This window comes from Babylonia areolata, chromosome 6 (assembly GCF_041734735.1).
Source record: "Babylonia areolata isolate BAREFJ2019XMU chromosome 6, ASM4173473v1, whole genome shotgun sequence".
Lineage (NCBI taxonomy): Eukaryota > Metazoa > Mollusca > Gastropoda > Neogastropoda > Buccinidae > Babylonia > Babylonia areolata.
The window spans coordinates 47,442,205-47,460,141 of record NC_134881.1 but is presented as its reverse complement, the minus strand read 5'-3'; the positions used below and the strand labels follow the sequence as shown (position 1 = coordinate 47,460,141).

General features: G+C 41.8%; 1 protein-coding gene across 3 annotated transcripts in view; it reads right to left on the bottom strand.

Annotated features, from left to right (window-relative positions):
- The window catches only part of LOC143283099 (uncharacterized), a 98,947-nt gene that overhangs the window by 35,883 nt on the left and 45,127 nt on the right, over positions 1–17,937 (bottom strand). For 2 of the 3 annotated variants that reach the window (XM_076589181.1, XM_076589183.1), the window contains 10 exons: positions 15,336–15,384; positions 13,638–13,785; positions 12,044–12,186; positions 10,274–10,336; positions 9,034–9,261; positions 6,085–6,277; positions 5,398–5,486; positions 4,830–4,917; positions 2,785–2,977; positions 20–73 (listed from right to left, as the gene is read on the bottom strand). In XM_076589181.1, the coding sequence (XP_076445296.1) occupies positions 20–73; positions 2,785–2,977; positions 4,830–4,917; positions 5,398–5,486; positions 6,085–6,277; positions 9,034–9,261; positions 10,274–10,336; positions 12,044–12,186; positions 13,638–13,785; positions 15,336–15,384 (1,248 nt within the window). The remainder of the gene's footprint in view (positions 1–19; positions 74–2,784; positions 2,978–4,829; positions 4,918–5,397; positions 5,487–6,084; positions 6,278–9,033; positions 9,262–10,273; positions 10,337–12,043; positions 12,187–13,637; positions 13,786–15,335; positions 15,385–17,937) is intronic. The other variant, XM_076589182.1, reaches the window with a different exon arrangement.

The window sequence follows — 17,937 nt, the reverse complement described above, 5'->3', positions numbered from 1 at the left end:
ATTTCTCATCCCAGCGTACCACTCATCCAATATGCGGGCGACCTCTGACTCCGAAACATAGCCATAAATGTCCCTGGAAAAAGGTCAGACACCATCCCAACATGTCAAGATAGGGAGAGGAGGAATCAGACTTAAAGAGAAATGCCCTTCAGAACATGACTGTCTTCATTAACCATTAACACAATGTAACAGGCAAGTTGAAATGATAAAAAAACAAAAGATAAAATAACCCAGAGAAACAGAGAATTATCAAAACAATAATAATAAAAAAAAGGCATCAATTGTGTTCAGCTACTATTACTTCCCCTTCCAAATCAATCTCATCCATGTGTGTGCCAGTGTGCATGAGTGTGTGCATTTGAATACCATATAATCTAAGGGACTCAAGTGTTTTCTTGACTTAATTTGCTTTTATAAGGGGTTCCTGCTACTTTTGAAAAAAATTAAAAAAGAAAAAAAATCCACTCGTGTGAACACATAGACCTTATCATGTGAACCATAATTTTTCAGTGAGCATGAACTTCTGCAAACAGTTAACTTCTTTTCTTATGATTACCTAATCTATTGCTTAATGAGGAAGATGATTTTTCAAGACAAGTATTTACACCAACTGGACTTATTCAGAAGCAAAAACACTGAACCTACCCCATCACACTCCATTTAAGAGAATCTGTTAAGTTCTGCGAATGGTTTCAGAACTGGTCTGAAAAAGAATTATTTTCCCTAAGAATAATATAAACCATCCACCATTATACCCTATACTGATGCAAATGTTATGCTCAAGCAGCCAAATAACTTCTCTCTGACACATGCCACCCTATGAAAAGGGTTCAAATGTATTTTTTGAGAGATTGATTCTCTTATATGAGAGAGAGAGAGAGAGAGAGAGAGAGAAATGGAGAAAGAAAAGAGAAAGAGGAGAGAAAGAGAAGAAAGATAGGAGAGAGAGAGAGAGAGAGAGAGAGAGAGAGAGACAGAGAGAGGGAGACAGAGAGACAGACAGGAGGGAATGGGGTGGAGAGAAAGAAAGAGAGAGAGAGAGAGAGAGAGAGAGAGAGAATTTCCATCAACAGCACTTCTGGCTGAGAACACCTCTCACAGGAGCTGACACACTGTGTAGTCTTGAGTCAGATATCAGTGAGCACAGGCCGACATAAACATGACTCCAATGTGAAACAGCCTAATGGTAAACTGATCCTATAGAATCAACCATAATAAAACAAACAAACAAACAAACAAAAAAACCAAACCTGTAATGGTACAGAGCTGGATACAGGGGTTGGAGTGTGAAGGTGGGGTGGAACCGGGGGATGACATGGGAAGGGGGCTGGGCATGAAGGGGTGGGGGGAAAGAGCAGTCAATAAATTTTTGAACTGATCTGAACAGAATAAACAAAAAATTAACTATGATACAACCTTAAAAAAATATGCAGTGAAGTGTGGTGAAATGGAATATGGGATGGGTGCTGTGTATAGAAGAGGATGAGAAAGATGTTAAAAAATGTACAGCCTGGCAAATGAATGGCAAAACAGGCAATGAAAAAAAAAAGAAAAAAAAAGAAAAAAAGCTGACAGACACAAGGAAAAGAGCACAGGTCACCCCCCTTTTCTTTGTAATCGACTTACCTACCCTCCCCATCCAGGGAGGGTTCATTCAGATGGGAGGGGTACAAGGTCTCTGTCAGTCTTTTACAGGCAAAGAAAAAAACACCACGTGACAGGACCGGGGCAAGCAAAATGAACTGTGATTGGGGAGCAGAATAAACTATATCCACTGAATCATTTATCTGTGACCAAGGCAAACATTAGTGAACGATGTGTTTGTAACAATGACAGGTACAATCAATGTTCCCATCATGTTAACAATTCATAAACATTTTACACACCTCAAAGTGACAGTTAAAAAAAAAAAAAAAAAAAAATGATGATAATAAGGAAGCTTTTTGCCAATGACATGTGGCCACAAATTCCTGGTGAAGAAACAAAATATAATAACAATAACAATGGTGATGAAGATGATGATGATGATGACAATGCAGTTCTTGTAGTCTCTCTCTCAATAATAATAATAATAATGGATACTTATATAACAATAACAATGGTGATGAAGATGATGATGATTACAATGCAGTTCTTATTGCTGAGGGAAAAGGTGAGTTTTGAGATGAAATTTAAAAGATGCGAGGGAATCAGAATGACGGAGGTTATCAGGGAGCTTGTTCCACGTCTTTGACGATTGAAAAGAAAAAGATCTGTGTCCATAGGTCATACTTCTGATGTGAGGTATCCTGAGAAGTCGAGTATCAGAGGAAGAACAGATTCATGAGGTGAATCCACTGCTTATGCCACTCCACTAAGGGACCTCACTCTAGCAACAGTGAATCAAGGTTACACACCTTGATGTCGTCACCGTTGGTAATTTTTGTACACAGTGTGAGAATAAGCTTGGATTTCAAGCACACACTCACATAAATAATAATCACTGAAATGAGAAAACAGGACAAATCTCCCACTTGCAAACACATATACACATGTGTACGTACACACACAGAGAGCATTTTACATGTTATCTTTTCATTCAGTTTACATACAGAGCCCCTCCACCCCCACCCTTCCCCACATCCTCCTGCAAATCCAAGTATCTTACCCTATGCAGAATAACACATCATTATCAATCCAAACGAAAATTAAAGATGCAAAGAACATTCAGCAGTACTATAGAACACCCACACACTTTCCCCTCAAACCCTCCCCCTCTCTTTCTTCCCACTCCTGAAGACTTACTCGTCATCAGAATCATCGTCATCGTCACTGTTATCCAGGAGTGCCTCAGAGGACATGGACGCTCGCAGGTTGTGTTCAAATTGCTCCTCCTCTGTCTCCTCTTCCTGGCCATCAAAAGAGATCTCAAACTCGATCCTCTCTGGCGTTTTCTTGGGCCTTTCCAGCGGTTCTTCCGGCACTTGCAGAGGAGCCGCTGAAAATGGAGGATTGCGTGGTGGGATTGAATGTGTCGTGACAGATGTTGTGTTCAGGTCAGGGACTGGTGGGATTGAATGTGTCGTGACAGATGCTGTGTTCAGCTCAGGGACTGGTAGGATTGTATGTGTAGTGACAGATGCTGTGTTCAGCTCAGGGACTGGTGGGATTGTATGTGTAGTGACAGATGCTGTGTTCAGCTCAGGGACTGGTAGGATTGTATGTGTAGTGACAGATGCTGTGTTCAGCTCAGGGACTGGTAGGATTGTATGTGTAGTGACAGATGCTGTGTTCAGGTCAGGGTCTGGTAGGATTGTATGTGTAGTGACAGATGCTGTGTTCAGGTCAGGGACTGGTAGGATTGTATGTGTAGTGACAGATGCTGTGTTCAGCTCAGGGACTGGTGGGATTGTATGTGTAGTGACAGATGCTGTGTTCAGCTCAGGGACTGGTGGGATTGAACGTGTAGTGACAGATGCTGTGTTCAGGTCAGGGACTGGTAGGACTGAATGTGTAGTGACAGATGCTGTGTTCACCTCAGGGACTGGTAGGATTGTATGTGTAGTGACAGATGCTGTGTTCAGCTCAGGGACTGGTAGGACTGAATGTGTAGTGACAGATGCTGTGTTCAGCTCAGGGACTGGTGGGACTGAATGTGTAGTGACAGATGCTGTGTTCAGCTCAGGGACTGGTAGGATTGTATGTGTAGTGACAGATGCTGTGTTCACCTCAGGGACTGGTAGGATTGTATGTGTAGTGACAGATGCTGTGTTCAGCTCAGGGACAGGTAGGATTGTATGTGTAGTGACAGATGCTGTGTTCAGCTCAGGGACAGGTAGGATTGTATGTGTAGTGACAGATGCTGTGTTCAGCTCAGGGACTGGTAGGATTGTATGTGTAGTGACAGATGCTGTGTTCAGCTCAGGGACTGGTAGGACTGAATGTGTAGTGACAGATGCTGTGTTCAGCTCAGGGACTGGTGGGACTGAATGTGTAGTGACAGATGCTGTGTTCAGCTCAGGGACTGGTAGGATTGTATGTGTAGTGACAGATGCTGTGTTCACCTCAGGGACTGGTAGGATTGTATGTGTAGTGACAGATGCTGTGTTCAGCTCAGGGACAGGTAGGATTGTATGTGTAGTGACAGATGCTGTGTTCAGCTCAGGGACAGGTAGGATTGTATGTGTAGTGACAGATGCTGTGTTCACCTCAGGGACTGGTAGGATTGTATGTGTAGTGACAGATGCTGTGTTCAGCTCAGGGACTGGTAGGATTGTATGTGTAGTGACAGATGCTGTGTTCACCTCAGGGACTGGTAGGATTGTATGTGTAGTGACAGATGCTGTGTTCACCTCAGGGACTGGTAGGATTGTACTGACATATGTTGTGTTCAACTCAGGGACTGGTTTTTTCAACTGCAGTGTGTACATCTGTCACTCAACACTGAGAGTGGGTCTTAAAAGATTCATGAGAGAGAGAGAGACAGATAGAGAGAGAGAGAAAAAGAGAGAGAGTGTGTTTGTGTGTGTGTGTGAGCGAGTACATGCATGATGTGTGTGTGCATGTGTGTGTGCCTGTGCACGTGTGAGTATAGAGAGGGGATTGGGGTTGGCTGGGACACAGGGTAGGGCAAGGGGAAGAGGGTAATGGGCATTCCAAAGTTCCATGCAGTTTTACCTTCTTCATTCTTTCAGCAATTTTAGCAAAAAGAGAATGGAACACCAGCATAATTAAACAAAACAAAAAAACCAACGAAAAAAAAAAAAAACCAACAAACTTTCCAACTTCCCCCTCTCTCTCAGCTTCTCCATGTTGCAAGGTACAGCAACTCTGTGCTAAAATCAACTTACGGATGACTTTCTTTGGTGTGGCTTCAGCATTCTTGACTTTGTTCTCTGCCTCCTCTGCTGGAGTGATGACTGTGGTTGGAATATTTTCCTGTGTAACAATAATGATGCATCAATTCTACACAGCTCATAACCTTGCGTAATGCTGCTTGATGCAACACAATGAATGTCACACGCTCATAAAAAACCATCCACACATGCAGCCTGTAACATAGCAAAAGGGAATGCTCCACAATATAAATATGTCTTGAGATTGTTTTTAAATTTACTTGAGTTGCAGTGCATAACATCTTGTTCATTTTGCTCAGTAACCAGCCACCCTAAAGGCAACACTGACTCACTCAGGTTGTTCATAGCCCACATACACAGGAACACACACCTATAAGCACATGAATAACATATGCATACAACCCCCCGAAACCACACACACACACACACACATACGCTCACATAAATACACTCACATCCAAGTACATGTGCACACATCCACATGTCTCAATGAAAACATGTTAACTTTCAACCCTTGAAAACTACACAAATAATCAACGACAAATCATATTTTGATGCATACCTTAGAATCATCACTGACATCAAAGTTACGTTTACGCCGCGGCCTTGTCCGAGTTTCTGGTGCACCATGACGGTAGCAGTAAAACTTGACTGTAAATTAAACACAGAACAAAGACACTGATGAAAGCCTGTTATTCTGAAATGCTGAAGAAAACTGTTAAACAAAAAGAACAAACTGCAACTTAAAAAAAAAAAAAGTCTGAATTCTATCAAGCATTACTTGCCACTTGCTACCTGTTCATTTGTTTTCAAAATCTTGCCAAAGATATATCACATCACACAAGAAACAGTTGCTCTGTTTTTTTGTTTGTTGTTGTTTTTCTCTCTTTCTATAATTTGAAGGACTACAACTTCAGCTATTATTCCAGACTGAGGAATGGGGTGGTAGAGGAAGAAAAAAATCATGGCATGTGACAAGAAATGCTAGAAATAAACCTAGGGATCTCCAGTTCCTCACAATAGACTCCTTACTAGGCTGCCATTCACTGGCTCTAAACAGACCTAAATACCCGTGATGTTGTCAGGCATAAAATCAGACTCACACACACACACACACGCACACACACACACACACCTACCTTACAACATACACCACAAACACGGATCACGAGAAATCACCACTAACAACAAACCAGAAAAAAGACATGACCACCGAATCAACAAGCAACCCCACCCCCTGCCCTCCTACCTCCCTCCCCCTGCGGACGTTCACAAGAGTAGTTGTTGAGGCGAAGGCCCACGCCACAGTAGTCGCACTTGAGGCAGTGTCTGTGGAAAAACACGCCCTCTGCTGCCTGTCGCTCCATGATGTACACTCGCTTCTGGCAGAAGTAACAGATTTCACTGGCAGACTGGGCTGCCAGCAGCACTGGCTGGCCTTTCTGTGGGACACACATAGACCTCTTTCTGAAGGGCACACATCACACACATAGACCTCTTTCTGTAGGGCACCCACAGACCTCTTTCTGTAGGGCACACATAGACCTCTTTCTGTGGGACACACATAGACCTCTTTTTGTGGGACACACATCACACACACAGACCTCTTCCTGTAGGGCACAAATAGACCTCTTTCTGTACGGTACACACAGACCTCTTTCTGTGGAACACATACAGACCTCTTTCTGTGGGACACATAGACCTCTTTCTGTGGGACACATACAGACCTCTTTCTGTGGGGCACACATAGACCTCTTTCTGTGGGACACATACAGACCTCTTTCTGTAGGGCACACATAGACCTCTTTCTGTAGGGCACACATCACACACATAGACCTCTTTCTGTAGGGCACACATCACACACATAAGACCTCTTTCTGTGGGACACACAGAGACCTCTTTCTGTAGGGCACACATAGACCTCTTTCTGTGGGACACACACAGACCTCTTTCTGTAAGGCACACATAGACCTCTTTCTGTGGGACACACACGGACCTTTCTGTGGAACACACACAGACCTCTTTTGTAGGGCACACACAGACCTCTTTCTGTGGGACACGCACGGACCTTTCTGTGGGACACACAGAGGCCTCTTTCTGTACGGCACACACAGACCTCTTTCTGAAGGGCACACATCACACACACAGACCTCTTTCTGTAGGACACACATAGACCTCTGTCTGTGGGACACACATAGACCTTTCTGTGGGACACATAGACCTCTTTCTGTAGGCCACACAAAGACCTCTTTCTGTGGGACACATAGACCTCTTTCTGTGGGACACACACAGACCTCTTTCTGTAGGGCACACATTGACCTCTTTCTGTGGGACACACATAGACCTCTTTCTGTGGGACACACACAGACCTCTTTCTGTAGGGCACACATAGACCTCTTTCTGTGGGACACACATCACACACACAGACCTCTTCCTGTAGGGCACAAATAGACCTCTTTCTGTAGGGCACACATTGACCTCTTTCTGTGGGACACATACAGACCTCTTTCTGTGGGACACACATAGACCTCTTTCTGTGGAACACACACAGATCTCTTTTGTAGGGCACACATAGACCTCTTTCTGTGGGACATGCACGGACCTTTCTGTGGGACACACACAGGCCTCTTTCTGTATGGAACACACAGACCTCTTTCTGTGGGACACACATCACACACACAGACCTCTTCCTGTAGGGCACAAATAGACCTCTTTCTGTAGGGCACATATTGACCTCTTTCTGTGGGACACATACAGACCTCTTTCTGTGGGACACACATAGACCTCTTTCTGTGGAACACACACAGATCTCTTTTGTAGGGCACATATAGACCTCTTTCTGTGGGACACGCACGGACCTTTCTGTGGGACACACACAGGCCTCTTTCTGTATGGCACACACAGACCTCTTTCTGTGGGACACACAGAGACCTCTTTCTGTAGGGCACACATAGACCTCTTTCTGTGGGACACACACGGACCTTTCTGTGGGACACACACAGACCTCTTTCTGTAGGGCACACATAGACTTTCGGTGGAACACACACAGACCTCTTTTGTAGGGCACACATAGACCTCTTTCTGTGGGACACGCACGGACCTTTCTGTGGCACTCACACAGACCTCTTTCTGTGGGACACACACAGACCTCTTTCTGTAGGGCACACATAGACTTTCGGTGGAACACACACAGACCTCTTTTGTAGGGCACACATAGACCTCTTTCTGTGGGACACGCACGGACCTTTCTGTGGGACTCACACAGACCTCTTTCTGTGGGAAACACAAAGACCCCTTTCTGTGTTTTCTGTAGGACACACATGACACATACATACCTCTTTCTGTAGGACTCCAACATACACACAGAGACCTTCTCTTCCTTATGTGAAGAAAATATCAAAAGAACCAGCTAGACTTCCCTTGCATGTGTTACTCAGAGAAACAAATATCAATCACAGACACAATGTATCAAGATATAAACTCCATGCTATCAATACAAGGAAGAAATTAAACTGTAGACAGTGATCCATTATGGCGATTACTATATGAAAACAGTTTCTATATGATTGGTGGATTGCTTAAGTATATATTCATTATGTTTGTGCTTTTGTTTTTAAATAGTTGCTATGGATAACACAATGTTATTACATGCAACCCCACTGACCTATCCTTCCCCATTGTATTGTGGCCCAAGGCCGATGTACATTAAATTTTCCAAGTTCTGAGTTCACTTCCTTTTGTGTGATAATATAAACATCAAGCCTGTTGTTTCATCCCAGCAAAAAGGAATTTTTTTGAGCACAGGAACAGGAGTCATGATGGCTGCCTGAAAAAGAGGGCGCTGGCCAGGGGGACAAAGGGGAGGTAACCTACTTCCGGGAGGTTATCGGCCGTAGTACTTTCGTTTTCTCCGCATAGGCGGATAGTAGTTTGCACAGGACAGGAATGTCAGACCCCTGCCGGAGTCTGCATTAGTTGGGTCATGGTTAAGTATGTGTAATTAAAATTACTTTTTTTTTTCTTTTTTTTCTTTTTTTTTTTTTTACTTACCTGCATCATTTTAATAAGATTGTTAAGGACTCTAGAAAAAAAGATATGTCAATTTCTTAATCCACACTTTGAAAAAAAAAAAAAACCTATTAAAAGGTGTATGAACCCTGAACAGTTGACTCTCAACTCTGACCACCACTGCTCTCACCATGCGGCGGATGGGGGGCGGGGCCGGCTGCTCCTCGTTGCTCTTGAACTTGGCCACCAGCACCTCAGCCATGGCCGTCACGCTCACGCTGCCACCATCAGCCACAGCGGCCTTGGGGTCACGGCGACCCCCGTTGGCCCCTGGGTCAGGGGGCTTGTCCAGCTGCAGTCTGTTGGCGATCTCCTCCATCGGCAGCTTGTTGTACTTGGTCAGCTGTACCAACGTAAGCTGTGGGACACACAAAATTGTGTTATGTTGTGTTGTGTTGTGCTGTATTGTGTTGTGTTGTGTTGTGTTGTGTTGTGTTGTGTTGTACTGTATGGTATTACATTGCATTGCATATCATTGTATTGTATTGCACCTTATTGTATTACTCTCATTCAAATAAAATAAATTAAAAAGAATTACACTTTGTCACAGCAGATTTATCTGTGAAATTTGTGCTGCTCTCTCCCATGGTGAGAACGTCACTACAGCCAAGAGCAACACCCTTTATATTTCCGTCTGCAAGTGTATTATTTTTTTTCCTATCAAAGTGGACTGATCTACAGAATTTTGCCAGGAACAATCCTTTTGTTGCTGTGGGTTCTTTTGCGTGTGCTAAGTGTATGCTGCTTACAAGACCTAGTTTTATTGTCTCACGTGAATGACTGATGTCCAGACCATGACCCAAGGTCAATCGGAGGGGGAGAAAATACTGGCGAGTGTGAGTTTGAACCTGAGTGGTCAAACTGACTCGCTTTCCATGCAACATGTTACCAATAAACCACATACATATATCTCTCTTTTGACCACAGGGCTAACACCAGGAGACAAAGGGGGGCAAAATTAATACACCAGCCAAAAGAGTATAAAAAAAGAGAGAGAAGGAATGACAGAAAGCAAAGGAGAGAGAGAGAGGGGGAGGCGTGGGAGAGTAGGAAGAGTGGTCGGGCTGGGGGAGGGGTGGGGGGGAGTAGTTTTCTTTCGGGCCAAGTCAGCAGTTGCTCAGGACAATGTTGGGCAGGGTATTCTACTGGGTTTGAAAAAAAAGAAGAAAAAAGTAAAAAAGATTCCTATCACACATATACTTGAGTATTTTCCCATAAATACAAAACCCATTCAAAAACTGCACACAATGCCAACAACATACAAAATTTTTGTACACTACATTTAATCTTCTATTCTTCCCCGACAAACCAGATCTTCCCCTCCCTATATTACCCTCTCCCAACCTTTAACACCATTTCAAAGGTCTCACCTCTCCATCCCGGAGTTTCTTGGATCCCAGGTGACTATCCTCCCCTTCCTCTTTTTCCTTCCTCTGCAAACAAAGGACACCTTCAGTAAAAATCAACAACAACAAACAAACAAACAAAACATGAACAAACAAACCTACTTACAGCAATAATCAATGACAAACAGAAGAATGTGTATGAAAACAATCTGAATACAACAGTTCTGAAAAAAAGTTGTTCCTTTTCTCTCACCCACATATACACATCAAGTTGAACCATGCTATTTGTATCACAACAGAAAGCGAAGGTCACTTCATGGGCTTGGACAAGCTGTACAATCAAATGCATTAATAAAATAAAAACAGAAAAACAATGTCAGCATCATGGTATCGTTTGTCACATTTCTAAATGACAAAGAAGGTCCACTTTCACAGGCTTCACCTCCCACATTCAGTCAGATGTACAATTAGTCTTTTATGGCTGTTTTTACCCTGCCATTAAGGCACACAAACTGTTTTCTGGGGTATGCATGCTGGATAAGTTTCTGTTTCCATAAACTACCATATGCAATGTAGTTAATGGACTTATTTCATCTGCATGTGCATATATGTGAAGGGCTTTAAGGCATTAGCAAGTCTATGCATATGCTGACCCACAATCAGATTTGAAGTAAAATCCTCTGACCATTTGAACATCGCATCCAGAGTCCAGAAATAAACAAGTTTCTTCTTCTCCTTCGGTATTAGAAAAAAAAACTTCCAGATACACATACAGAATACTTTATTATCTCAAGAAGAGAAATTCATGTGTGGCGTACGCTACACAAACAATGTACGGTATGAACACAAAAGGAATAAAATGCTCAAATGCCAAGCTGATGTGGAACCTCACAATCATAAACACCCACTGATCACAGTCATTCAATATCAGCATAAATATATAGATAAAAGAAAATATGCTTAACTGTTAAGTTAATATAAGCATCACACAAAAGAATCATAGCCACACACATGCATAAATCAATATCATACAAAATTAAAACGTAGACATGTGTACACGATTAAAACCAAGCTATTTAGCAGTATTTAAAATCTAATACACAATATTAAAGTACACACATATGTACACATGTGTACGTACACACACACACACACACACACACACGTGCGCATGCACAGACATATCATAACAACAGTTGTGCATTAAGATTGATCAATTATTTAAGAACTGAACTGACTGGGGTATAAAACTGTTGTGGGTTCTAAGAGTTTTCAGTCTGGGAAATTGGTAGCGTTTCCCTTAAGGTAAGTTATCCACTAGGCACCAGGAACGAACCCAGGACCTCGGATTGATGTCAAACGCTCTAACCATTCTACTATTGCCTCCAATCAGAGTTCAGCAATAAAAAAGTATCTTCTTCTCCTCCTCCTGTGTTTGTAGGCTCTTACTCTCACATTTATTGTACCAACAATCTGGCTTTCACATGCATGACTGTTTTCATCCCACCATTTAAGTATGCGTACTCCTTTGTCCCAGTGATTAGAGTTTGATCCCCTGTTTCCTTGGGAAAGGCACTTTACTCCGATTTCCTCATTCCACCAAGGTGTGAATGGGTACCCGACTTGGGGAAGGTTAAAACGGCGGAAGGAGAAGAATGGGCCACAGCTTTCTATGTCGAGCCCTAGACACAATGGATATGAATGAATTCACTGCCCTGATGACCTGAATGGCTGTGGGACCTTTAACTTAAGTCCTTTGTCAGGGGTAAAGGCTGCATTCCCTCTCAGATAGACCTTTTTGGACTTGCTGATGCGAGCTCCGATCTTGCTGAGCAAGGAAACTCGGCGGTTGGGGGAACGTGTGGATTTGGGGGAGCGAGGTGTCTTCAACTTGTCCTCTTTGGTCTGTTCTTTGGTTCTGGGCTGTAGCGGAATACCTGCAACGCAAAGAAGGGAAAGTTACATACTTGAACACTGACCTTTTCATTTTATCTTATTTTTTGGCTGGAATTAAATTGTTTTTCTGTACTTTTCTTTTCCTCTTTTTGTTTGTGTCACGAGGCAGGTTTGTCAGATTCAGTACAGTTAAGTATTCAATGTAAAAGCCTGTGACAATGATCTGGAAGAATATCTTAGCTTCTTTCATACCAGAATTCAGAGCTTTGTTCAAGAGAGATTATCCATGCCATCAATCTAAAAAACTAAACTTGTGGTCTGGAAGACACAAAAAATATTATGGATGACTGAGTGAACAAAAAACAAACAAACAAAAAAAACAACAACAAAAAAACAAAAAATCCAAACAAACAAGAAAAACTAAAAAACTAGAGGTTTTTGTGCTCTACTGAGGTTCTTTATTTTGTTTTGCTTTTAGTTTGGCTGGTTGGGTTTGGGGGGGCTTTTCTTTTCTTTTCTTTTTTCTTGGAAGGGGGGTTTGTTTCTTATGGATTCTGTGATACATGTCTGTAACTGAACTGTGCACTGACAGATACAGAGCAGAACATCCCTTCTTTTAGTTCAGACCCCCACCTTTCCGCCTTCCACTATATAATACTGGTATCACTGTATTAGCTGTATGGCACACTCCTTAGAAAAAAAAAGAAGGAAAAAAAAAAGAAGAAGCAGGACTGAAAGCTGCCCCTTGTTGAGTTTTCTCAAAGGACAAATACCCCCCCGTTTTTCTCCCCTTTGTCCACCCACAATCCCCTCTCCACTCCCATAGCCCCTCCCCTCCCCATTTTTCTCCCCCTTGTCCACCCACAATCCCCTCTCCACTCCCATAGCCCCCCCCTCCCCCATTTTTCTCCCCCTTGTCCACCCACAATCCCCTCTCCACTCCCATAGTCCCCCCTCCCCCATTTTTCTCCCCCTTGTCCACCCACAATCCCCTCTCCACTCTCTCCCCTTGTCCACCCACAATCCCCTCTCCACTCCCATAGTCCCCCCTCCCCCCATTTTTCTCCCCCTTGTCCACCCACAATCCCCTCTCCACTCCCATAGTCCCCCCTCCCCCATTTTTCTCCCCCTTGTCCACCCACAATCCCCTCTCCACTCCCATAGCCCCTCCCCTCCCCCATTTTTCTCCCCCTTGTCCACCCACAATCCCCTCTCCACTCCCATAGCCCCTCCCCCCATTTTTCTCCCCCTTGTCCACCCACAATCCCCTCTCCACTCCCATAGTCCCCTCCCCCATTTTTCTCCCCCTTGTCCACCCACAATCCCCTCTCCACTCCCATAGTTCCCTCCCCCATTTTTCTCCCCCTTGTCCACCCACAATCCCCTCTCCACTCCCATAGTCCCCCCGGCCCCATTTTTCTCCCCCTTGTCCACCCACAATCCTTGCCACTCCCCAAACTCCACCCTCCCTTCCTCTTGACAAAGCACTGACTTGAGGGCAGAGGTTCGTGCTTGAAGAGTTCGTAGAATTGGGACAGGTAGGCCACCATGGTCAGCTTGTCAGGCACAGAACAAGATGCCATGTCTTCTCCTGTCATCACAGGGGCAATGCCCAGCTCTCTCTGAGCCGTGTCAAATGCCTGCACACATCACAGCATGTTACCAGGGTCCATGTAGGTTAACAAGTTTGAAATGCAATGACTTTTCTAAAACATACAACGCATGTCCAATGTCCTCAAATTTTACAAGTTCAAGATTCCAAGACTTTTCCAAAACGTTTCCAAAACACTTTCTGACATTTCCATGACTACATGTTAATGATTCAAATGTTTACAAGTTCTAAATTCCATGACTTTTTTCCAAAACGTTTCCACATAACGTATGTCCAGGGTCCTTAATTAAAGATTTACAAGTCAGATATTTCCATGACTACATATCAATCATCACCTATTTTCCTCACAAAATGTGTTTCTTCTGTTATCAAAGTGGCCAATTGGGAAGATAAAATTCACAAACACTGACATGCTTTGCACGTCCATAGTGGAGAAGTCAGAAAGACACAACAATAAAGCAGTACATGACTTATGTCTTGGTTTTACACAACGTGTGAAAAACAATTGTTATTGTCCTCGAAGTGTCTTGGATGAAACCTTACAACTGCACATATACTGACACTAAATGGTTGGTGATGATTCAAAATATTTAAAGGAGTTTTATTTTTCTTCATTCTCAAATCAGTCAAAACAACTGTGGGTTTTTTTGAAGATTTTGTTTATAATTCCATGACTATGACCATAATCATATAACTTTCCTGTCCTGAAAAATTGCTTTCAAATTCCATGGCTTTACATGATTTCCATGACCTGGTGGACCTTGACGTATATACTTGGCTTTTACATCTGAGGCAGTTCCATGGAATGTATACCACAGGGATACACCATGGCAGAATCAGTTAGTAAATGGACTTCTGTTGCATCATTCAACAGGGATCAGGGTTTCAGGCCTTGTTTTGGCATGGTGTTGTGTCCTTGGGAAAGGCACTTTGCTCCAATTTTCCTCAATCCACGCAGGTGTGAATGGCTACCTGTGTTTGGTTGAAGAAGGCTGAAATAGCAGGAGAGGCTTGGGCCTCACTTTGCTAAACTGAGCCCTGGACATAGTGGATATAAACTAACTATTCTGATGGCCATAAAATGTTAGGGGGACCCTTAACCTTTAAACAATATAGTCAACATTAAACAACAACAACAACAAATGAAAAAATAAACAAACAGACTCTTGTTTATAATTCTTCAGAGTCAATTTCTGTCTATTCTTTCAACAGATTTTACCATATATGAAAAGGTCTGGTACCAGCAACTGACATATTTACAGTATCAGAAAGGTATTCAAAAGTGGAACAGTAAGTGTATCTGATGACTGAAGACTTCTTGCAGTCTCTTGGCATGCTGCAGTTCCCTATGCCTTCCTCCATCTTTTGCCAGCAATAATACTATGCAGACTCACACATCTATGTACATCATGTGCATGAATCATAAACACACACACACAGACAACGACACAAACACACACACACATACAATCTCTCTCTCTCTCTCCTCACACACACACACACACTCTGTCTCTGTCTCTCTCACACACACACTCTCTCACACACAGATGCATCTCATCAATCAGAGAGGTAACTCACCAGCTGGTTGTTTTTGGATGTTTCGCTTTCCATCAGGGTAGTGACAGATCTGTGGAGCAGGGTGTTTACAAATTAACCAACTTAAAGAACAGATTGAACAACAGTCACACACACAGTAACTTCTGCTCCAAAACAGGTTAAAAAAACAAACAAAAAAAAACTTTTCTTTTTTTCCGGCCAATGTTGTTTCACAGTCTGTTTTCACACCAGTGATCAGGAGGCACAGAAGCACAAATACATATCTGGTTACAGATGCAGAACTGACAACATGACAATGTATGACCAAAAAATGTATATATTATCTTAAACTGAAGACATGGTGGGGCCTGATTCATAAAAAAACTGATGAATAGTGAACTTGTATGGGTGCACAACTGATGGCTGTTTTTTGGCACAATGATAGAGTATTCATTACACAATACTGAAATGACAAGTATTCACAATATAACTACTATCTGACATAACTAATGAATGATAATTAACATTTGATAACATAACTAATGAATGAGAACTAATATAACATTTAATAACATAACTAATAAATGACAAGCATTCACAACATAACTAACAAGAGAGGCAAGGCCTTCAAGACTCACTTGTGATACACTTTAAAAAAAAAATCTAATCATTAAAATGTGTTCTGTATTTGTTATTATAAAGCTTCGGGTTAAAAGAAAAAGAAAAAGAAAAAAGAAAAAAAAAGTCCTGACAGTAGATTTGAACCCCGCGTGTTCGGGTGAGAAGAAACTGTCTTACCCAATACACTATCATGGCTCCTTAACTGATGTTAAAAAATTTAACATTTAAACATGCTTTTTTAAAGGGCGATAAATCAATTGCGGTATTCGCAGTGAGAACACTGTTTAAATCATATTATTCTGGTGTATCTTGGGCATTCAAAAAATCTTCAAGGGCAATTAAAATTCTTTTGAAGTCCACGGTAAAGGAGACATGGCTATCGCCGCAATCACACTGCAACATTTAGCCGTCTTCTCTGGATCTAGGTAGATGGACAAGTTTAGTTACACCCGCGGAAACTTGTGTACGACAAGGACGATTCAATTTCTCTTTTATGTTCATTCTAGTTTTATAGTTTTAAGGTTGATATGAAAATTGAGTATTTTGTTAAACTAATAACATGTAGAGCCAAGTACAAGTACTTCTAAACGTCGTATGAAGTGAAAAGGACATCATTTTGAGAAAAGTCAAGACTGGAAATTTTTACGTTTCATCAAGGGTATAAACTCTCCTGGTTTATTATTTTTAACTGTGATTTTTTTGATATTTTATGGCAGTTTGGGGCATAATCCAGTAAGTAATGAGGTGTTCACAAATCTTTCTATGAATAAATATTCAACGGTCTCCTTCTTCAACTTTCCATCACATGTTATCATGTATTGTTGATTGAATATAGGACTGAACAGGCAGGTCAACAACTTGAAACAAAATGGCGTCCTTCGTGTTCGCGAAAAATATGAGCACGAGCTTTGAATATGTATAAATATGTGTATGCAATTGATTTTTGCCCATGACCTTCAGGGCTCAGCCAATAGATCTATAAAGTCCACTCGTAGTATTGATTTTAGTATTTTCCGAAAAAGACCACTTGGGCGAATGAACATAGTGAAAGCCCTCTACACTGAGAGTAAAACACACAAGCTTTTTATGTACTGAGTATAATTTCAAAATGTAATGTTTAAGATGAGAAAGATCAGTTTAAAGCAAATTAACCCCCCTAGCATTAATTACAGATTAATTTCCCTTTTTTACTATCTGCAGCAAAGACATGCACCAGAAATATAATTTCCACGCTTAGCAAAAGAAGTTCCTGTTTGAACAAAAAAAATGATAAAAATGACTGCTCTTGTTGTGTCAGAATATCAGATCACAGTGCCAAGTTTAGAGAATAAAAAGAATATAAACAGTAAATACAGTTTGCATATAATTTGGCTTCTTTTTTAAATTTTTTTGTGCCCATCCCAGAGATGCAATATTGATTTAAACAAGATGACTGGAAAGAACTAAATTTTTCCTATTTTTATGCCAAATCTGGTGTCAACTGACAAAGTATTTGCAGAGAAAATGGCAATGTTAAAGTTTACCACGGACACACAGACACACACAGACAACCAAACACCGGGTTAAAACATAGACTCACTTTGTTTATACAAGTGAGTCAATAAATGACAAGTAATCACAACATAGCTAATAAAGGACAAGTATTCACAACGTAACTAATAAATGACTAAAGGACAAGTATTCACAACATAACTAATAAATGACAAATTTATTAACTCCTTGCTCGTTTGCTCTGGTCATCTTTCATTCTCTTTGGTCGAGTTAAAACTTTTTTTTATCAACAGATATTGATTCTGAACCCATGAAAACTTAATTAATTAAGATCAACATAAAAAATTACACAAAACTATATGTATGTGTAAGTGATGGTGTGTGAGTGTTTGCATGCCTTTGTATGTGTGAGGGATTCATAAACTATACTGTGTTGATTTCTGTTTCAGGGTACATGATAACCATTGTCAGGATCCTGTGGCACCAAGCTGTACTCTACAGAACAAATCATTCCATCACATCTTTCAATATT